At 37.2% G+C, this 23,902-nt stretch overlaps 1 protein-coding gene across 2 annotated transcripts in view; it reads left to right on the top strand.

The window, feature by feature from the left end:
• Positions 1–23,902, top strand: part of LOC121643919 (A disintegrin and metalloproteinase with thrombospondin motifs 7) — a 124,266-nt gene that overhangs the window by 68,670 nt on the left and 31,694 nt on the right. The window contains exons 10-21 of one of the 2 annotated variants that reach the window (XM_041991545.1): positions 622–714; positions 1,474–1,619; positions 6,075–6,244; positions 6,321–6,454; positions 7,593–7,713; positions 8,011–8,255; positions 10,090–10,219; positions 15,570–15,696; positions 16,857–17,070; positions 19,825–21,546; positions 21,906–22,058; positions 23,016–23,189. In XM_041991545.1, the coding sequence (XP_041847479.1) occupies positions 622–714; positions 1,474–1,619; positions 6,075–6,244; positions 6,321–6,454; positions 7,593–7,713; positions 8,011–8,255; positions 10,090–10,219; positions 15,570–15,696; positions 16,857–17,070; positions 19,825–21,546; positions 21,906–22,058; positions 23,016–23,189 (3,429 nt within the window). Of the gene's footprint in view, positions 1–621; positions 715–1,473; positions 1,620–6,074; positions 6,245–6,320; positions 6,455–7,592; positions 7,714–8,010; positions 8,256–10,077; positions 10,220–15,569; positions 15,697–16,856; positions 17,071–19,824; positions 21,547–21,905; positions 22,059–23,015; positions 23,190–23,902 lie in introns of both variants that reach the window. The other variant, XM_041991535.1, reaches the window with a different exon arrangement.

The raw sequence follows: 23,902 nt of genomic DNA, 5'->3' as shown, positions 1-23,902 counted from the left end.
CTCAGATGTTTAAGGATGTTTGTGATGTTGATACAACACCTATGTCATGCTGTTCAACTCCACACTTGACTGCTACAACCTGAGTGAGTGATGCGCTGCAGCGCCCCTACACCATGCCATTTCACACATGATTATGGCAGGCTGAAGAAAAAGTAGTTCCTGCCAACAGGGTATAATTTAGAGAAGATCCTGATATTATAGTTACTTTCCACTGTATTCCACTTTGTGATAGACTGCATTTTTAGCCCCAAATTAGTGAAATATCGATATTCTAACATGAAAATCGATTCTGGAACATTAAAAGCTGGTATCCGTAGTATTGATATTTTGGTATCAATCCGCACATCACTACGGCAAAGTACGTCCAAGGATTCACTTCTCATCTCACCAGCCATCATGCTGATTATTTAATTTTATTTTATTTTATTTTATTTTATTTTATTTTAGCATTCTGATGCCTTGTTTTAATCTTTATTTGCCATTTTATACAATAAAACTCCAAATCCTGGATTAGTTTCCACTTTAATTTGCAGTCCATGACCCAGTTATAATGAAATGCTGTGAAAGTGATTAAGCAGCATGTTGTGGAAGTGAGCCATCAAACTCTCTCTGCTTTCCTAGAACGTATGCAGCACTCTGTGGTGCACTGTGGGAACAACCTGCCACTCAAAGCTGGATGGAGCTGTGGATGGAACCAGTTGTGGTGAAGACAAGGTGAATGTTTTATTTTAAGACCATGAAAGGAATCTCAACACTTTTGTTGTTGCGATCTTTCAATTGTTTATTTCTTCAGGGCAGAACTTTATCTCAGGGAGTCTTTGTTTTGTGTTATGCTTTACAAGATTACACAAAATAACAGTCATTTAAACATTGGCATAAAATAAATATATCACCTTCACCTCTCACATATGTAAATGCCAGTATGAAAATAATTTCTTTAATATGTGAAGAGTGTTATTTAAAATGTAATGCAGCCCAAACCACCTTCAGGTGCATTTAACCAAAGAAGTGGTTCTGTAATTATTTTTTTCCTAATAATTTATTAAAAGTTTCCATGGTTCTCAGTAGAATTTTATTCTTTTAGAGTATACTGCTGATGTCCTGACCTGACACATCAAAAGTCATGATTGATGTACTTAATGAATGAGTAATGGTACCTCTATCATTTCTCCTTGAGTTTAGTGATTTATCCAGTCTCATGAGTAGGTTATGGTTTAATTTTTATGATGTAAGAAGTGGTGAAATCTGTTCCTTTCAGGATTTTTTTTCCTGAACTGTTGTTGCTCATGATGGAGACAGATAGCCTTTTCTTTATGAAAAACATGCAACGTATCTCAATACAGAGTTCAGATAAAGTGTTACGTGCAAATCATTGGTAATGCATCTATTTCCCATAACGTAGGGAAAAGTGTAAATGATTGAAGATTTTTGTTTATTTATTCAGTGACATAAATATTGATGTGTTTTTCTCAGTGGTGTATCAGTGGGGAGTGTGTAGCAGTAGGATATCACCCCGTAAGTGTACATGGTAACTGGGCATCGTGGAGCGAGTGGTCAGCCTGTTCGAGAACATGTGGAGCTGGTGTCCAGAGTGCCGAAAGGGACTGTGATAATCCAGTGTAAGTTGGCAAACTTATTAATTTCCAAAAGAAAAGGGTTAATAAAATGAGCACTTATATTATCAGCTGTTTTTTTCTTTCCCCTTTTCTGTTCAGCTACAAAAGCAGATATTATATTTTATCATCTATGGTGTGAATGAAAACTTTTCTCTCATTTGTAGAGTGAATTAAAAAGTGTTATGTACCCTGTATCTAATTATTCCTTCAGTCTGGAATGAAATATCTTTTTATAAGAGGAGAAATTGAGTATCAACTAATTTACTCATTTTAATCTTCAGTTGAAGACTGAAGTAGTTTTCCTGAATGTCATCAACAGAGTTGAGCCCAGACAATTTATCAGACCAACTATTTGATGGCATCAAATAATTATTGTCATTGTAGATATCTTTGATTGTTGTCCTTGGTGGTGTATTTGTTATTTAGGTTCCTGTTTTTGGCAAAGTCGCATAAAAATATCCAGAAATATGCCACTACGAGATATTTATTGTGTTTAAATACTGTTATCCTTAGGCATTACTACCCTATAATTGCCATCTAATACTAAACTACAATGGTAAAAATACATTTAGCATTTTTAATCAAATACATATGCAGTGCATTTTGGGTTGATAACTTGAAGTGATGGCACAGTTTAAGCAAAGCTAAATTGGGGATACAATTATAGTAATTGCTGTCTTGCTTTTGGTTTTGCGCTTTTAGTCAAAAGGCAAAAAGGGAATTAATACTGTTTTAATGGCTTTCGAAGCAAGAAGGAACACAAGGTGTGGATGTGGATGACAACAAAATCCCAAAGACTTAACAGACTACAGTAAAAGCTTCCAGATGCTGCTCCCATTAAGAGAAGGCTAAAACCAAATGCAATACCTATATTTTCCCCCCGCACTGAGTCTGTCAGCCTTAAGGCAGTTTTCATGTGAGAAATCTGCTTTAAAAGAAAAAAAAACTGCAAGAGGTGACTCTCAGTCATGGATGCTGACATAACAGCCCTTGAACATCTCAGGTGAGGCACACTGCATCATGAAATGATGTGCAATAATATGCTGCAAATAGTCATCTTGTTTGTGTGTTTTAGGACATATTTTCACAATTCAGGCAGCATAAGAGTGGAGGATAGAAATTACTTCATATCCAGCAGAGCCATAGGAAGGCTGCTTTAATGAGCCTGTAACTCATACCAATAAATACTGACTGGAAGTCCAGTTCCCCCCTGGACCCTTTGTTGTGGCTGCCTTTTGCTAGTTAAACTTAACACTGACCTCAGTCATTCAAACCTGAAAACCATAACAAAAGTTTGAACACATCTTTCAGCCAAGCCTGGCGTGTCAGAGCATTCTGGTGCTGCCTCCTGCTGAGCTTTTTATTCACAATAAAACTATTAGTCACAGCATAGTCCAAAAGGTGCTGGTAACCTGTGCTGAGCCATCTCTTAGTTTTTCTGTGCACTGAATTTGTTGTCAGCATCTGGTCAGAGGTGTCCACTCCCCCCAATGTTTCAACACAGGAATGTGTCCAGGTAAAGATATAGGAAAGGATAAAAGAACATCAATACTGCATTTATGTGCTGAAAGCACAGCAATTTTTCTGAAGTTGATGAATTTTTAAAGAAATTTAAATCCATCAACTAGGTTCCTTAAACAGCTAATCCAACTAAACTCAACAAAGGAAAAATAATATTGAATGCAGCCCAAATACTCAGTTTAAGAGAATGTTTTCAGTGTAAAGAGACATTTTAAATTGTTTTTTGTTTGGTCTTGTGTACTTTAAAAAGACAAAAAAATTTAAATTGATATGGCTGTCATTTAATTCCTTTAATTGACAAAAATGAATAAATAAACCAGATATGATAAAAAATATATCTCAATAAGAGGAAAAAGAACCTGTCAATCATGATGAAAAATATTAATAAAAAAAACCTTCAAATGTGAATGCAGTTAAACGTTAAGGGAGCTTAATGAGACCTTAATGAGCTGCTGCACCTGACTGATTCACAGCAAGAAAGCTGTCAGTTAACACAAAAATAAGAGATAAAACTCCTTCAAGAAGGTTGTTCAACTCACTGTAGCAAAAGATGTTGTTTATTCCCAATCAGCTGTTTGTAAGCTTTTGGTGGATGAAGAAGATTCAGAATCAGGGTGGAAAATATTCAACAATACATCTTGAAGATAAAGATAGTCTAAATAAAGGGAAAAAAAATCAATGGGGAGAAACAGGGTCAGTGTTTGTCACCAAATTGTTATAAATTGACTGAAGGATGTTGGATCCTGAAAAGCTAAATATAAACAGTTACTAGCATGAAAACGGGGATAAAGGAAAGCGGCAATGGACTGAGGATGATTGGATGAAACTGGTAGGTTTAAATGGTAAATCACACATCTGTGTGGGAAAATAAGTAGTTGTGCGTGAAATATTCTTCTGGAGCTATGAGCAGGGTTTGCTTAGCAGTTGGACTTATTATGACACTTAATCTGCTCGGCTTCAGAGCATGTTTTACTCTCTACAGTAATGACTGCATTATAAGTGATGATAGCTACTAGCCGAAGCAGTTCCCCTTTCCTAAATGATCAAAAGTGTATCAGAGAGTGGTGCGGCCTGCTTTGTAAAACTAATAAATGTGTGTTCCTAGTTGACACAGTGAGCACAGAGCTGACTACAGAAGATGACGAAAAAATGATGATGAGTCTGGTCGTTTCTATGGAATGGCACGTTGTCTGCATGTTGTGAAGAAGAAATATAATGTTGCCTTTGCACCAGGATGTACTGCAAATGTGATTTGAAGAGAAAATATTGAACCAGATCTTTACAGCCTGTGGACAGTTGTTTAATCCCTTTAATAAATGCTTTTCTTCAAGCAGCAAATGACTCGGTTCCTGCTGAAACTGAGTCATTTTAAACATTATATAACTGATCGTGGTTTAGTAGAAAAACAAGGTGCAAAGAAATATTCTACAATAAATGTGGAAGGATAACAGAGATCTATCATCTACTCAGAATAAGGTGGCCTAGCCTTTTTAGTTCTATTCAGTATGGTGCTTTGCATCTTTAAAAGTAAATGCAAATAGGAAACCTGCAGTGGGCTGCAGTGAAACAACAGACCTCATCTGAACTCTAATTAGGGCGACTGATGAATATGTTCAGGATGGTGAAAACTTAATATTGTGTTTGTTTGCATTGATAAAAAGACTGAAAACCAGTCCCAGTCTGGCCTTGTTATCTATCAGAATGATGATGCATCTCACCAGAGAACAAATAGCAAGCAAACCTGTCTTGAGGAAATAAACATCAGCTCAGTGTCACGGCCAGCAAACAGCCAAAATGAAAATTTGTGGTGATAATTGAAAAAACTGCTGTGTGAGAAAACTGAGGTCTGACTGATGAAAAACATGGTTTTGTTTTTGGTTTTTATTTTATTAGTGAAGTTCATGGCCTGAAACTTTTAAGTGGTCATAAAAGCCCGAGGAGCTGAAATAAAGTGCTAATAGTTATTTAGTCTTTTTTTCACAAATCCATTAATTTTCTCTTGACTTTTTCTAAAAAAGTCACATTAATACCAACTATTTCACAGATTTCTTTGGGCATTTTTTCCAAAGCTGTTAAATATGTGCGCTTTGTGATACATCCAATATGAAAAAAAAGAGTTGTTTTGTTATTTTCTTCCTGAGGAATATTGCTTTTATTTTCTGTCCTGATTAAATTATGTGTTCAAACTTGTCATTTTATTTGTACTTGCTGCAAACTTTAAGCTGTTTATAATTTTTTCCATGGTTTGAAATGACAGCTCTGTTATTGGGGTTATGTGTTCTGCCAGTCAACTAAATAACAGCTTGTTGAGGTCTGCATACTGTCTTTGAACTGCAGACGTATTTGCATATTTATTCTTGTGTAGGTATTTGTTTTAGAGATGCAAATTGCAGAGTATTTCAAGATCTTTTCTTTTACTTTATGTGATTAGATTTGACATACATTACATCAGTTTTATTTAAATATTTTGAGGTATGTTTGAGAAAGTAAGGATTATCAGCTTCTAAACAAAATAGTTGATGGATATCCTCCTACAGTGGCCATTTCATGTTGGTTTTTGCATTAAAAAAAAAGGTTCGGACTGTGGCCTTTCTGTGTGGAGTTTGCATGTTCTCTCTGTGTATATTTGGGTTCTTTCCTGGTACTCCAGCTTCCTCCCACCATCCAAAGACATGCATGTTAGGTTAATTGGTCACTCTAAATTCTCCCTTAGAGTGAGTGTGAAAGATTGTTTGTCTCTCCATGTTGGCCCTACAATGGACTGGCGACCTGTCCAGGGTGTACCCTGCCTCTCACCTGGGATGGGCTCCAGCTTCCTTGAGACCCCGAATTGGACTAAGCAGTATAGAAAATGGATGAATGGCATCTCCAAATATAACTTTTTATAATCCTTAGATAGTAACATTATAACTAATAAAATCTTTTACAACCCTACAGTCCGAAACACAGAGGGAAGTATTGTCTCGGAGAGCGACGGAGATACAGAATCTGTAACACCATTTCATGTCCTCATGAACTCCACACCTTCAGAGACATCCAGTGTAGTCACTTCAACACACTGCCTTACAAGGGCAAGTTCTACAAATGGGAGGCAGTCATCAGCAGAGGTGAGCTTCATTCAGCCTCTTTTTATTCGCAATTTAACATAATTTTCATCAGTTTACTATCTTTTTTTCTTGTCAGTCAACCCCTGTGAACTGCACTGCCGTCCACTGAATGAACATTTTTCTGAAAAGATGCGAGATGCTGTCACTGATGGAACCCCGTGTTATGAAGGCAGTAAAAGCAAAGATATGTGCATCAGTGGCATCTGTCAGGTATCAATATTTCACACAGACCTTATTGGTTGTACTTTGTGTTATTCCATTTGAGTCTTCCTGTTGCATTTCATTGCCTGGATTGCTGGGTGAGGTCCTTGAAGTTAACCCTCAACTTGTTTCTCTGCAGGCAAGTGCTGAATATTTGACATTCTGTGTGATAATGAGCATGTTGATGGAAAAATGCTGCGGCTGTTATCTTTTCAGATAGGCGAGAGGTATCACCCGTGGCTAAAATGCCACTCGCTGATACAGACCCTGTTTGTATACTGAGTGGACAACAGTCACAGACTGTGGACTTTGACTTTATGACATTTCATGACATTTTTGTCAGTCACCCAGCTGCTCTTTGTCTTACCTGCCCAAATGTGGTTACTGAAGAGTTGCTATCAGTATCCTCCCCCCTGTTGTTTATGGGCATTTTCCCATCATCTCTGCTAGATTTTTTTCCACCTTTTATCTTTTAGTACTGTTTTCAGTTTTGTGCCACTTTACACATCAATTCTTTTGAGAAAAAGGATTTTATTCATTGCACTTTCTTATAGATACCTAATTTTATACTTTGCAAATCTAAATAATGTAAAGAACCCTAAATAAGATTTAGATGTGGGCTTGCAGTTTTTAAATAATATCTTACTGATGTGCTGAGAGAATAATAAAACACAAACCACTACATTAATTACACATAAATAATTCAAAATATCTAATTTAATTACGCTGCATACTTAATGATATGCATATGTACTTTTACTAAGCATTTTGCTTTGCTAATGTTTTTGCTTTACCCCAAGGTAACATTTTATATTATTACATTTAATTAAGTAAAATATATTTCTCCTCCTGTTGTTTTTTTTACAACTGCTTGTACATCCTGCTTTCATCTGCCTCATGTGAGAGCAGCAGCACAGTACTGGTAGAAGAAAATGATAAAGCAACACTAACAGGTTAGATCAATGCATCTCCAAGAGGCAGACTACTATGTTTTGTTAGTTTTAGAAAGTTATGTGGATAGATCCTTTTTCAAAGTGTATTTTCCCTTTTCTTTTATCTCACAAGATGGAAATGATTAAGGCTTCAGGCCATAAATGTCAGCATGAAATCTGTTATGATGACCAGATCTTAAATTTTTGTGCTGCAGAAAATCGGCTGTGATTATGTGATTGACTCCAGCGCAGTCGAGGATCGCTGTGGCGTTTGTAACGGTAACGGCTCCACCTGTACAACTGTGAGGAGAACATTTGAAGAGAGTGAAGGACTCGGTATGTTTCATTTTTTCATTTATTCTTTTTTTTTTTTTTGCCCATAGGGCTTTTGACATATTGTATTTGGACATATCACAATGGGAACAGGCATACCTTTAATGAAATAATAGAATTAATGATGGCTGAATTCTATTAAACCATTTTCAGATTTTATTTTATTTTATAACTGAGACTCTGTTGCACAAGTATCATGTAATTTGTGTTTTTTATTTAGTTGCTTTACCCCACTAGTTGTTGGTTGCACATCAGGATACATTTTCTTTCTGTTTTACTCACCTGTGTGACCTCTTTCAGGATATGTAGACATTGGACTGATCCCAGAGGGAGCCTGGGACATCCTGATTGAGGAGGTGGCTGCAGCTGGGAATTTTTTGGCACTGCGTAGCGACAACCCCAGCAAGTATTTTCTGAATGGAGGCTGGACGATCCAGTGGAACGGAGAGTACAAAGCAGCTGGAACAGTTTTCACCTATGAGCGAACAGGTCATCTGGAAAACCTGACGTCTCCTGGGCCCACGATGGAACCACTGTGGATCCAGGTATGATGTTTTCAGAGCATCCTTCTCTTTGTGAGGACAAACCTGCCTGTTTATTCACAAAGTTTTAAAAGTGAATTTCTGTTATTAAACAGGCAAATGGAACAATAGTCTAGAATAGGAAGGTTAATTTAGGCATTGTGTAAATATGCATAACTCAAACTGAGGTAACATATAATCATATGGATAAGAAAAAGCTAATAATGATAATACATTTAATTTATGTATTTAATATAAAGTGGCATACAAAAGTTTGGGTCTGAACTTTTCTTACTGTGGACAGCAACTAGAAGAAAATGTTAACTTTTCTCTAAAGGACATTATACTATTGAAAGATTCAGGGACTCTAGAGACATCTGTATACAATGAACACGACAGAAAATCAATTTTTGCTAAATTGTGAAACACAAAATACGACAAAGACAGCTGAGGACCACAAAGCAGTAAGAATCTGATATCAGACAAGAATGAGACAACACTTCTCTCCCAAAGCTTCAACATCTGGTTTCCTCGCTTCCCAGGTGTTTACAGGCTGCTGTCAAAAGAAGGGAATGCTGCATATATATATATATATATATATATAAATATATATATATACTATAACATAAATAACATTGATTTATGAAATTTGTGAATCTTTTAATTCTGTTTTTATTTATATTTTATACAGCATCCCAACTTTTTGGAGATGCTGTAAAGTTTCCTTCAAGGTTTTTTATTTTTAGTCAGTTTTGTTTTAACTTAAACAGAGTCATGTGTCTTATGACAACGACTGCAACACAAGGCCAAAATATAATTGATTCAACCCCAGGTTTAACAGTCAGAGACCTGTTCTTTTTTATTAAATTGTTCTTCCAATTTCTCAAATTTTATTTTGTTCTCTGTGCATCAAGAAATTTATTTGAACTTTGTCACTTTAATAAAAACACATCAGGCTTGTTTTGTTGTTGAAACTTTTTAAACTAAATTTTATGGTGAAGACAGAGGAAAAGTTTAGTTCTGATAAATGTTTTCTCCGTGCTTCCATGAAGGTCACAGTTGTTCAGCAGAACGATGAAGAGCCGCCTCAGATGCTGCTAAATCCCGCCAAAGCTCCTTTTCAGTCAAGCAAAGGTTTTAATTAGTTCTGGCAATCCTGCCATACCAGCAGTTTACTCTAAAAGTTTTTTGGTCTTTTAAGACCTCAAATTGAGCTTCTGTTCTTAGCTGTCATTTCTTGATTACATTAGAAGCTAAATAAATTTCCACCTAAAAATGCTTTGGTATCGGCTTCTTTTCTGGGGCTGTATATTGTTAAGGGTTGAGGAGTGTTTGCAAAGCTGGGAAATTTGCATCATTTGCAAAGTATCTTAAAAGTAAAGAAAGCAGTACCTGCTGTCAGATGTTTCTGCATTTGTGTCAAAACACATTTTATGCTAGTTTTAGTTGCAAAGCCAGCGAGCCCCGTTTACTTGGGTGGTATGTATATTTACAACTTGTCGAACTTGTTTTAAATCTAGAAAAAAAAACATTTGTTCTGCAAGCACAAGTCACTATGATCTGTTCTGCTGTCACTGAAATGACAGCTATGAAGGCAAGAAATGAAAAGAGAGAAAGAAAATGTCAATATGGATCCACACTGAAGCAGAAAATACATCTCACTGTGGAAGATGCTGCTTCTCAGTATCATCCTCCAGTGGCATGCATAACTGTGTTATTGTGCTATCTCAATCACACCACCCCCTCTTTCAATCGCTTCCTCATTATTCATTTGTTGAAACACAAACACCAAGTCTGATTTTGTTTTGTTTTTTTTGTTTGTTTGTTTGTTTTGTTTTTTACACAGCTCCTCTTTCAGGAGACCAATCCTGGGGTGAGGTATGAATACACCATCAGTCAAAATATTTCAGAGGACAGCAATATGCCAGCAACTGTTTTCTTCTGGAAATACGGCTCATGGACTGAGTGCAGTGTTACATGTGGAGCAGGTAAGAAAAACATCTTAAGATGGAGGTATACAGGGAAAAATCTCAAAGCGGAGTGAAATAGACCCAGAGTACATTCAGAGTATGCCCTGGGTTTATGTTTTCTTTTTCAACCTTTATGGAGGCATATAGTGACCTGCTTTCATGGCAGCTGAAATGAAAACTCTCATATGATGTGGCTTCACCATAAGAAGAAGATGTGCAACAATATGTGAGTTTAATGAAAGCTGGATCAAGATTTGTTTTTTTTTTTGTTTTTTCTCTTTTTTTTTTGTAAAACTAAGAGGATTTATGCTGCAAATGGCAAAGGTGCTGCATCAAGGACATCAAATGTGCAGAATCAGAATATGTTGTCACTTTAGTCAGTTCGCTATTAGAAACAAATGCTTGAAAACATCATTTGTTGTTTCTCAACTTGTTCAGTTTTCTTTAATGATGTACTACCTTCACCTCTTGCCTTGGATCAAATCGTAGAATTTCACAATATAAATCTTTCCAATGATTCTTTGCAAATGTCGATAAAAGTATAACAAAAAGGCTTTTACAGTTGTTAGAAAGAGAAAGTACACCCTTTTCATAGTTTCAAGTTTTTTTTATATTAGAGTATGAAAATCATTAAAAGAGAGAAAAAAACAGTAAAAGAAAAGTCACATTGTTCTTCCCAGGTTGATATTAGATAAATACAATGAAATGATCTAAAGAGACTTTTAACAGCAATATCTTGAATTACTCCTTTTCTGTATGACATCAGCTTCTCTCAGCATAGTGGAAGAAATTTGGCCCATTCATGTATTTATTTCATTGAGATTTGTGGATATTTGTTTGTGCACAGCGGTCCCACTTCAGCGTTCCAGTCAGGCTGAAGTCTGGTGACTGGGACGGTGCAGCTCCTTGATTCTTTTCTCTCTGTGTGCTTTGGATCACTTTTCTGTTTCAGCTAAGCCTCGAGCTGTCAGACGCATGTCCTCACAGTGAACATTTGGGCATAAAAAGGAATTCATGATCGATTTGACGCATGCAAGGCTTGTGCTGATATGCTGTACACAAAGAACAAATTTTAAATAAAAGCCAACAACTAGTAATGAATTGTAAAATTTCTATGCAGTAAAAACAAATGGCTTGTACAGAGTGGTTGGACATGTTCAGCATCTTGGAAAATCCACATTGCTTACAAGATAAATGTGCTGCAAGAATTATTGTTGAAAATCATTGCTCCTCAGCTTTGTGTTACCACATGCCTGCTTCAGAGCAGCAAACGGCCAAAAAGTCTGCTTTTTGTAAAGTTACTCAGATTTTCTGATGGTATAACAAGCAATCAGCTGCATTTCATCAACAGAAATTGGCTGCCTTATACGCCATTTATTCCTATGGCAGCTTTATTATGGGGAGCATGGTGTAATAAGTTATGTGAGGTTGCATTTACATATAATTTCCCTTTTTTCTTTCTTTTTCTCTTCTTTTATTCATATAGTGATATGTGAAACCTTTCATTTACTTTCTGATGACCTTGTTCAGACTTGACTTGGAGGACCCTTTTTGCTGAGGAGTAAATTATAATTTGTAAATGGCATTATCTCCTGTTTATTCTTGAGTGCTTTGGCATTCATTGACCTGTGCTGAAGTAGTTTAAGTCATATTAAACTTCATTTTTTCATTCAGCCTCTGAGATTAGTCCCCTACGCTTATCTCCTCTGTGAATTACTAAAGTTCTTTTTTTCTGTGTACGTGTTTTGTTATTTGTTTTGCAAATGTACAGCAAGAACACACAAATTTACTTGCCTCTGAAGCAAAATTCTCAATGTTTTCAACTTTTCTCATTTTTAAAGCAAATAAGAAAACCAAACTGAAGATTTAGGACTGATAATGTCTGATAATGCTTGACTGCAAACCTTTTTGAGGATCATACTTATGATATAGGACAGTCCTTAAATTTTATCTAACAATAAATTCAGTTCTTCCTTCCACTTCACTGATTTAAAGGTGTTATGTTTTTTTTTTATGTTACTAAATAAATTACAACATGACTTCACTTAAAGCATAAATGTTTCCTATGTTTTAGGATGGATATTCTCCCCATGAGCAAGGTTCTGATATTTGCAAGGAAAACATAAAGAAGACTCCAAAAGGCATCAAAGCCACAAATGAAGCAGACGCATGTGGGTCACTGACTCAAATTAGCTCTGGTGTAACCTTGCCAACAGCTAGCAGCACATACCTGTCATACAGCATCGCCACATTATTAGTTATGCATAACTTTAAGTGTAAATATAAGTTAATTGGCTGACTTGTAAACGCGTTCACCCCCTTGAGCTGTTGTTCTGAAGTTGAGAAATTAGCTGTACGGACCAAAACCATCTTTCTGTACCACATGCTTTAAACGCGCTTATTTTGCTGTGAAGTCGGGCATTTTAACATTCATGTCTGACAGGGATTGAACCCCTTTTGGAGCCTCGAGCAGTTCTTCAACATGACTTAGTGGCATTTATCTCTCAAAGCTTTTTTTTACCAATTAAAACTCTCTTGGGCAGTCAAGTCTTCTGACCCGATGCTTAAGGCTGTTTTGGGGAGGAAGGGGCGTTGGGGTGGTTGTAGATTGAAGCCTACAGGGGGGCTGTGCCTTCTCACTTCAAGCAACAAATCTTGTGGGGCAGTTTATCCTCCTCATGAGTGCAGATACTCTCACTCCTTTGCTTTAAACACACTTGAGAGTTTGTCCTTTTTTCTGCTGTCCTTGTTATTTAAATATCCTTGAAGTTTTTTTTGTTTTGTTTTGTTTTTGTTTTTGCATGTTTTATTCATTTATTTAAATGTGCATGTGAACAAAATGACTTGAGCTGGCCTTCATTTCGAGTCGAGTTGATTCTTGACACATATGAGACTATGATACAAGATGTTCACACTACATACACCACTGTATGTAGCTTGAATTACATGCAGCGATAAGGGAATTATTGCAAGTAATTATATTTTTATGCAAAGCAACATATTTCATTTAATTGTAAAAAGAAAACAGAACCTAATTCTATTTCATGTGTGTGCTTAATAAATCTGTAATAGGCTTCAAGGTAGCTCTCTTTTAATGTGGTTTTTGGTTCTCTCTGATCTACATGAACAGCTGGTATATTAGACTCGTGTGCTGAACCTTTTAGTTCAGTAGGCCTTTACAGTGAGAATGAAAGGAAGTCAGTTAAATGTTTTGTTCCCATTGACAAATTTAAGACTTAAAAGCATTTCCAGTGACTTAATAGTAAACCTATTTTGAAAGTAGTGTTTCATTTTAATTCAAATCTATTCTACACTGTTTTTCAAGGGCAATAGCAAAGCTCTTATAAAATCTGATCCTGCCAGCTCTGATAAAAACAACAAGCTGTGCAATCTGTACAGGAGTCTTTGATTTTGACTTTGTTGATCCAGTCACCTTGCTGGCACATAATATAAATGTATCTGCATCCATTTATACTCATGCAGGGGTCTGCAAGCTGTAGAATGCAAAGAGCCATTTTCCTCTCAACCCAGTGAAATGCAATTTGTTTGGAGAAGCAAATGTTACAAGACCTTTAAATAAAGATTTTTTTTTTAATTTTTGATAAATATCTATATAGGAAATTTGTTGTTATTTTTGATTAATCATATAATTTTTATTTTTAGGTTTTAAAATAAAGAAAAACATAAAACGTTTGCAAAAAGAGTACAGACAGACTACAAATAGATAAAAACAAAAAAAAATACTGGTACGTTTAGTGTCATCATGTTGTGGAAAGTCAGTGCAATTATTCCATTAATTATTCCATAAAGACCCCTGATTTAGTATTTTTACCGTTCCCCCCCTTACTGCCTGAGGAAACAGTCCCACTGCACAGAAACAAATGTGCATAGAAGACTCAGAATACAACATCCCAGTGATTCATTCAACATTCAACATTCAAAATAATAAGTTTTTTTCTCCATGAGGTGACATATTCCTTTGGTCTTACTTAAATTTTAACCTTAATTAACCCATTATAACGTAATTGCAATTGTATGTGATTATTTCATCAGCATCATACATAATGTGGCTTTACATAATATGTCACATTTTGCAATGTTCCTTTCCAGTCTGCATCTCTTTCTGGCCAGGATTATCATAAGCCTGTGTCATGCCATAGCTTACACCGTAGCTCATGTGCAATTAAGTTCAATTATTTATGGTAAATTATGGGTAACGACAGTCAGCACGTGAAAAACTGTGGGTCTGATTTGTGCATATTATTTCTTGTGACTTTCCCTTCTGTCCAAGTAATAAGAGCACAGTTTTGATCAGTATCTACTTAGGTGCTTCCTGATAAACATCTGTGTATGTTGAAGGAGCATTTTTTTTTTTTTTATGTGGGCCTTGTTCAGTTAGAATGGCTCTGAAATATTTGGAGGTTTATCACTGCATGTGCCATAATGGAGACAGATGTTTTCACAGTAGTGTTGCTGAGTTGTTTGTGATAATGGAGAATTGCAGCTGCAGCACTGACAGAGTGAGAATTGCCTGCAGAAATGGAGCAGCTTTTCAAACCATATCACTGTGAGTTCAATAAACTGCATGAGTGTGCGATTTGAAACAGAGTTTTTTTTTAACCTCATTTGCAACCCTGGCTTTGGTAGCAATTTCTTGCTATAACATAGAGAAAATAGCTTCTCCTTACATCAGAGGATTTCTCTCTCTCTCTCGCTCTCTCTCTCTCTCTCTCTCTTTCTCCGTCTCCTGGGAAAAATCAGTGTCCCTGTTTCACCCACATTCAGAATGCATTAGACCAAAATGTCTACCACAGGGCAAGATCACAGAACATAATCTGTTTTGCAGCCAAAAACAAGACCAGGGGTGTATTTCTCCACCCTTACTCCTCTTTTCAAGTATCAGGTCTCCTTATGCTTTCCAATCAAAGGCTGTCTTGACCTTCAAAAGTAGTCTGTGAAGGCGTAAATTAGCTATCAGATGTGCTTTGTGGCCCAGAGAAAGATCGTAGCAGGGGTTTAGGAGTTGTTTCCAGCTTCAACAGAGTGAAAGTCCCCTCAGGAAGGTGAGAGGAATGAACGTGTGGAGGAAGGATGAGATAAACCTGTGACAGCTCGAGGAGACATGTCCTTAAATGTGCTTCTGTGGGTGATGCTGTTTCAAACCTGGATGCAAAATTGTTCACTGGGGTGGTTAATAAAATCTATTTCTAGATGCTAGAATGTGTGGTTTATTTTTTGAGTTATGTGATCAAAGTTTTTCTAAACTTGTTCTGTTTTTCCTTTAGCATGGGCAAAGGAAAAGAAATAGGAAACATTAGTTCAAACCTTCAGTAAACAGCTTTCTTTTCTATTCTCTCTGCTTTTCCAGGTGTTCAGAGGCAGGTTGTTCATTGTGTGGAAAAGACAACTGGAATAGTTGAAGAGCACTTCTGTGACCCCATCAGCCGACCTGACGACAACCAAACCAGCTGTAATAAGGATCCATGCCCCGCCGTGTGAGTCCACATTCTAGACATTATTTGCTAAATGACACCAGCAGTGATAGGTACATACTCAGAGACGTTTGTTTCTCAGCCTTTCCAGCGGCTAGTACTTGGTAAGTTTTGGTGTCAATGGAAGTTACATAACAGCAGGCGTTATCCATTTATCTTATAAAATTGGCAATACTTTTTTTCTATCAACTTTTTCAACACTCTTGAAAACAGATTGTTGTTATTTTTAGGGTGTCACAGCCTCACAGTAGACTCAGGTTTTTAGGGTTTTCGTTATTTTTTCAGCTGCCAGGTTGCTTAGATCAAAGAGATAACTTTCGACAGATATATTTACCTCCACCATAGCATGGCTCTTAAACTTGTGGAATTTTCAGCTGAGAAGCTTGGATTCCTCTCAGAAGTGGACTTTTTAATGCAGGAACCAGCACAACTTTAATTCCTGTTGGTGTGAGAGCTGGAGTGGTTCTGAAGCAATGGTTTTGATGGAATCTGTAGAATTTGAAGGTTGTACATCTCTGCAGACACAGGAACTCAGTGGGTCAATGTGATTGTCCTAACAAAATGGCTGTATCACTATTGTTTCCTCACTTAATAGTCAGACATGTCCATAGTTAGAAATGAGCAATGCAACAATTGATACAGTAGTTACCTAATTTGAAAAAGTGTCATCTATGCCTAACTTTCTGTGTGGTGGGTGACTCATTCTTTTAAAAAACTTTGTTTCACAACAGATGGGAGTTAAACCACTTTTTTTTTAAACCAAAGCTTTAAAGCAAATTCATTACTAATGTACACCACTTCAATTGCTAAGTATTCTTTTAGGAAGAAATCTGAATCTGATCTATCATCTGTTCCCATTACTGTCATGTTCAGTGAGCATCACGATAATATTCTCTCTGTGGATGTTTATTTTCTTGAAGCAGCATCCACAAGCAGCTAAAATGTGTATTCAGTGGATTTTGACCATCTATCCTGCAGAGATCCCAAATGCACAATATGAGCATTTCATGCCTGGAATGACCAAATCATACTGAGGAAACCTTTGAAACACAGCTATATTTGCAAGTCAACTTCATTTGCACAGTGGTAATGTGGAGTAGTTTTTCATCTCAAGTATATAATGAAATTGGAAATCTTTGCATCTATTGTGTTTCTGTATGCAGATGGTGGGTCGGAGACTGGCAGAAATGCTCTGCGAGCTGTGGGAGCTTGGGCTTAGCTAAAAGAACGGTCCTCTGCATCCAGGCAGTGAGCACTGAGGAACAGAAAGCTCTGGAGCCTAGTGATTGTGAGCACATGCCCAAACCTGACTCCATATTCTCCTGCAACACACACATCCTCTGTCCAGCTGACTGGATGACTGGCAGCTGGTCAAAAGTAAGTCTACCCGGTCTGTAGTTGTGTGTTTCAGAAGGAAATATAATGAAATGTGAACTGTGTAATGTTCACAACTTACATTTGAATAATTTGTGAAAAATGTTGTGTATCTCTTTATTTCTGTAGATAGCAAAAATTATTTATTCCACTTTGTCCACATAATTTGCAAAAGTATCCCCAAACCCAGATGTCCTCTCATGTCCATTTGCTCATGTACAACCTACTGCCATGCCCTGCAGAACCCAGAGTGAATGTATCCAATGATCCAGATATTCATGAATATCTGGTATTGATTCATAGCTGTTATCAAGTTTACTCATAGAAGTACCTGTTCTAAGAGATAATGTCACATATCGTACATATGTTCTACAGCATTCCAAGGAGATATACAAATAATAATCCTTTTTTTTTTGTTTTGTTTTGTTTTGTTTTTTGTTTTTTTTACAGGCCTGAAACTTTTTTCAGTTGTGCTTCAGTAACACATATACTGATATTTACACATCTTAACAAATCTCACAAGCTTTTCTCTTACTCTCTAAAAGTATTTAAATAGACCTTGTGATTGCAGGGATATACTCTTTTCAATTTGGGTATGCAGTCTTTGAACAGAAGCCTAAAAAATAGGCACAGGATTTTATTAGGTTTGCAGCCAATGAATATTTTTATGATAAACTTAGTTTCTCAACAATTTATTGATTGTGTCATTTTATCCCGTTGTCTTACAGAATACTTAAAACCAAACCAAACAATTAATACAAGTGAAAATGTATTTATTTTTAACCAGATTTTTTTTAACCATTTTATTTTTTAGGTTTTGATTGCATTAATATTAACATATAGTCTACATTTTTTTATACCTGTCAGGCAACTGTGGTGAAATTAAAAAAACATAATATTTTGCTCTGAGATGTAGTCAGTAGAAAAATGATAGGCTCAGAGTCTTTTATATTTAGTTAACCGGAACAGAATAAAATATAAACCTTTATTGTTATTAAAACAACAGAATAGCAAGTGCCCTTCCCAGTGGTACGACTGAAACACATGCAAACATGATCCCATCATTAAATAGAAAATCAAAGGTAGGGGAAAGCATGAACAACAGGATAGAGATTTTAATATAAAAAGATAGAGTGGAAACAGTTGGACATATAATATAATGCAGCATTGCACAGTTGTGTGCATTGATTGAGTGAGTGGATGGCCTTGGGGAGGACTGTGACTTGGGAATTTGTTATCTGGTAGTACGTGATTTGATTGACCCTTATTCCCTTCCCAAGAACAGAAAGTCAAACAAGTAACAGCCAGGATTGAAAAAGTTAGTGAAAATGTTTTTATTTCTGGAGTAGTATGAGATGTCTGCAATGTCCTGGAGTGAGAGAATACAGCCGCTGGAGATTTTCAATGCTGTGCTGATGATACTGAATAGGTAATCTTAAGGCCTTTTTTGCCTACAGTATGTCCTTCCAGCCAGTATGAATGCACCCTTGTTTGTCTGTTATTGTCATGTGTAAAAGTGCAGAGGCAGAATGGGGGATTGAACTGGGTCCACTGCTAATTCATCTCTTAGCCATCGAGAGGGGCAGTAACAGAGGCCCAGTGGGCCCAACTCGGTATGTGTTCATCAAACTGCCATTGCAGAGCTTGCCACTCTACCAAACAGTGTTATCTCTCAGCTGATTATGGAACATCTTGATGTGTACAAGCACACATTAACTGAGCCAGCTGTGTTTGGCAAGTGTGAATTATTGAAGAGAAACAACAGCAGGTTAATGAGGGGGGTCTTTCTTCTGCCAAAAAGGTGCAATCGAGATATGAAAAGGGCTTTCGATTTCTACATGAGGAATTTTACATGACTTTAGACCTCAGCGAGACATCATTTCTTTCTTTGATCATATTTGTTTTAAATGGTCTTATTGTGTTAGATTTTAATTGTTCTTATGTCATGTTTATACCAAAGCTGTCAAATGATTAATGATCTGATTAGTCACAGCTTACAGATTAATTAATCATGATTAATCACCATTCACAACTATGCCTGAAATATGCCCGTTTTTACTGTACTGTATCAACAGAAAGAACCTATGCTTACAAATTTTTACTCTTAACTGACCATCCCCTGGGTAAACATCAGATGTCCGAGGGTCAGTAAATGCAGCATGTAATATAATTCTATAAATATTGTTCTGCATCATCTCAACCATGTTCTAGATCATAATGCACCATCATCTCATCAATGCTCTTCCTGCTTATTAGCTGAACAATAATCCAACACAACAAGAGAGACGGTACTAGAAACAGAAATGTCAATCAGCTAATTCACGACAGCCGCCATTATTCATGGCGGAGAGGAGGAGAGCGCTAACACAGAGAAAATAGAGCTGCGACATCTGTTCAAAACTGCATGAAAAGTGCAAATGTTGAACCCTCTCACCAGCAAAAGTGTGGGTGTCATCTTGCTCTATCTTGCCTCTTCATCTTGTCTGGGGCTTGTATAGTATGGCATGGTATGGAATTGTATGGTATGGTATATTATGGTATGGTGTATGGTATGGTATCAGGAGTTGGTGTTAGCATTATCTTTCATTACAACATTTCAAAGTTTAAATAATTGCATTTAATTGACATTTTCCAACTAAATCTTTTTAATATGTCATTTTTAATATTATTTGCACAGTGTTTCTCATTACCATTTTTTGTCAAGTTACATGGTGCAAACATACCAGTTATCACAATGGTGCTTTTCATCTCTTGCAGTGTTCACTGACTTGTGGCAGTGGAGTTCGTCACCGTAATGTAACCTGCTCTGCAAACACTGCTGTTGACTGTGACCCCCAAAAGAAACCTTTAATTATCACACCCTGCCATATTCAAGACTGCCCGCAGGTTGTGGATAATTTTGGAGGTATTGAATGGTCTGGGAGCGGCTGGTCCAGCAAAGAAGTCCTCAATGAAATCGACCCAGTTCCTGAAGTAAAACCTCCTTCCAAATACAGCACTACCAGAGCCCAGCCAAAAAATGACATTGTTGATGGAGATTTCCATTACCACAACAACATTGAAAATATTAAACAACCTCAAGAAAACCATGTTCAAGTTGATGATTTTTACTATGATTATAACTTTATTAACTTTCATGAAGACTTATCCGATGACTTTGAGGGCAATGAAGAAGACTCAGAGGGCAGCCATTTACTCAGTTCTCCACAGGAGTCCAAGCCAAGTCGCAGTGTGAAGGACAATCGTCACATGGAAACTACAAGTGCTTCCACAGCTAGTTCTCCCACAGTTTCTAATGTCTACACTCTGAAAACTGAAGAGTCACAGAGCACAAAAGCAGACAATTCAAAGCTCAGGTCTGTGCACCTGGATTCTGAAAATCTATATGACCTCCTATATGATGAGTATCTCCTGCCAGTTTCTACCACTCCACCAGTACCATCATCATCAACCCAACATTCACAAACAGTGAAAGAGAACAAAAGTCACCAGGAGCCTGAAAACATTAGCACAGTGCCAAGTTTGCTTTTCACTACATACCGGGAAAAATGGGGGCAATCTAAGGAGGAAACTGACAACAACTATGGTGATTTCAGTGAAGGGGAAAAGCACACTGAGGGTTTCACTGTGACTCCACCACATACTGCCCCAGCTTCCACACATCAAACTGTTTTCACAACAGTAAGTGCTCAGGAGATGGGGGATGATTACATCTCTGCAGGGCAAGAAGATATAGAGAGTTTAGAACTTTTGGGCACTCTCACGCCAGAAACCACTAATCAGGTTAAGACTGACGTCCATCTTGATGAAAATGCTTCAGAAATACCTCAAATTATTATTGAGTCCACACATTTTCCATTCATTTTCACAGTGGAAGATTTGGACAGGGATCAGATCAATTTTGATACAGTATATAACAACTTGTGGGACAGCGATCATGACCTCAGCACAACTTCACCTCCTTCCTCTGAGAAACCCACTCCCCTTCCCATTCCCTCCTTACTTATCTCAGGTAACCAGGAGGCATCAGATGACTCCACATCCTTAACTGGAACAGATATTATACCTCCTACAATACCTAAAGGAGCCATTTATCCTCCTCCAGCTGATTTCCTGACAGCTACAATAGAACAGATGCCTGCAAGCCCAGTTAATGCTGAAACAACTGGAACAGACTCCACATCCCAACCTTCGTTGTTCGATTTAACTGATTTTGACTACAATGAAATATTCATTCCCGCGATGATGGGGAGCAGCATTACCAGTCACCCTGGCTCTACACACAAGTCTCTAGCAAGCACATATAACACTCCTGAGTTGAACACTATTCCAGCACAGCACACAGGATCACCAACACCTGCTGTTCTCCTGACTCATCCCCCCAGTCAGTGGCCGCCTACTGTCCCAACATCCGTCCAAACTTCAGATTCCACTCAAGTTGGTGGAGCAGCCTACTGGATTTCTGCTAACTGGAGCTCTGTAAGTATTGCACATATTTCACACTAGTTTATATTTTCCACATCACCATTTACAAAGAACATGTATTTAGAAACATGATTTAGCCTAAAGCTAATCAATAACAAGATTAAAGGATCTGCATTTGGTTATGCTACATAAATAAACCTACATCACAATATCTGCAAAAAAATGTTAGCATTTTTTATGATTCACATCCTTTTTGGTGAGGTGTCATGTGCATACCAGAGCAGCATGTTGATCCTTTAATCGCAAAGCGTAGAGAACATGGCTGGAGTATCTGACAACTTGTTGTCACTTACACTCTTTTGGTTTTCAGCCTTCATGATGCTGTTCTCACTTGTTATTTTATTTGTGGCCAGTGCTCCACCAGCTGTGGTCTGGGGGCTGTCTGGAGGGCTGTGACTTGCAGTACTGGGTCAGAGTCAGACTGTGATACAACTAAGAGGCCTGCACCAGCTCGACAGTGTTACCTGCGCCCTTGTTCCATGTGGAAGGCTGGAGAATGGACTAAGGTCAGACTTGTTATATTCTAAAATTTAAATCTGTATGTATTGCCTTTGTTGCTTGCACAAACACTTTAAATCAATGATGCCTGAATATTGATGATGTATTTCTTATACATTTTTTTAAAGTCCTATTGTGAAATGTATTTTTTATGAATTGGTTTTGACTATGACTGTATATAAAAGACGACTGTAGCCTCCTGTTTAGGCCTCTCAAAGCTGCATTCTATCATTTGGCGAGTAGAAGGTGAGTCCTGCAGTAGCCAAAGAAGTCTGGCTCTGGAAAAATTACTTCTCATTTCATTTATGACTTTATCTCAAGTTCATTTGAAATTTCCTTTCACTCAATGTTATGTTTTGTTAAATAACTAATTAAAGGCTATCCGCTTAGATAGCACTACTTTATGATTGGCATGACACCATGTTTTTGGTTTTTCTTTTTCTTTTTTTTTTTTTTTGTTTCTGTTGTCTCAAACAAATCCATTCCCTCATAATTCTTTAAAGAGTGAATAAATAATGAGATGGCATTAAGGTGGCTAAATCTGTTTATCTATTATTATTGCATTTGGTTCAAAGCAACCATGTGTACCTCCCTGACAGATAAAAAACTGAAACCAAAAAACATAAGCTGTAAATGTGACAAAGAAATGTAGAAGAAGAGATATGTTTTTTCTGAAGAAATTGTCCTGGATTGATGTTTTGGGTTTTTCTTGTTATGAATAGATCTTTAATCATTCAGGTCATGACTTCTTCAGATATGAGAAGTCAAAGGCAGCTGGGATTGCTGTTTGGACATCTCAGTGCTCCTTCATCACGTATCTTATTGGAATTCATTCTAGGCTCTGTTCCTGAGTGACACATCTCGTTAAACCTCAGAGTAAATCCAGTTACATCAGACTTGCACAAACCTGCAAGCTGCTGCAGATCCTGCAGTGTCCATACAGATGATACTTTGTCTTTTTCCAGTGCTCCAAGAATTGTGAAGGTGGCATTAAGTTACGAGAGGTCAAATGTTTTGACCTCCGGGATCAACGAACTCTTCGACCTTTCCACTGCCGAGCCATGTCCCCCAGGCCACAAACACAAATGCCCTGTAACCTTCAGCGGTGTCTCCATTGGTACGCCTCCTCATGGGGTCAGGTGAGCAAAATAAACTAACTCAAAACTTGAAAACACGGACTAGTCTAGTGTATACTTTGGTTTCTGAGATGGATAGAATGAATTTCAGTGAAGTCTTAAGTTATGATGCAAAATGCTGAGTATAAAATTATTTAAGGTCAGTTGTTAGTGATTTTGCAGTACTTTCCGTGTTCCATGTTTGACTCATTAACCACTGACATTTACCATATTTGACTTTTTATTGTATTTTCTCAAATTAAGGCCAAGACCTGATTCTGGTCCCAGGTGTTTATTTTCGTTTCTTCAAGCCTTAATGTGGTTCCTTAAAACAACATCTGGATAAGTGAACTCATTTACCCGTAGTTTTTACATAGTCTGCTGTAACTTTGGTTTTGTAGGTTAGTGTTAGCCTGTACATTCATTCCTCTTCATCCTTCCTATCCCAATAATCTCTGAAAGATGTTCAAAATTCCACCTTAAGTTTTATTTCTCTGAAACTTTCTGTTAGTTAAAGGTTTTTAACCTTTGCGCCATGTAGTTCAGTGGATTGAGACGGTGGCCCACATACAGAGACTGCAGCTCAACACAGCTGGCCCACACATGAATTCCTGAATAATAAAGGCTGCTAGTATCCAAAAACTAGCAGTATTTTTAACATTTGCAAGAGACAGGACTGCAATGTTTTGTAAAAACTAATAAATTAATAATAGATTTAACAAATACATACATTTAGC

Source organism: Melanotaenia boesemani, chromosome 1 (assembly GCF_017639745.1).
Source record: "Melanotaenia boesemani isolate fMelBoe1 chromosome 1, fMelBoe1.pri, whole genome shotgun sequence".
NCBI classification, from domain to species: domain Eukaryota; kingdom Metazoa; phylum Chordata; class Actinopteri; order Atheriniformes; family Melanotaeniidae; genus Melanotaenia; species Melanotaenia boesemani.
Note: the sequence above shows the minus strand (reverse complement) of the source record. Positions and strands in the feature narration are given on the sequence as shown.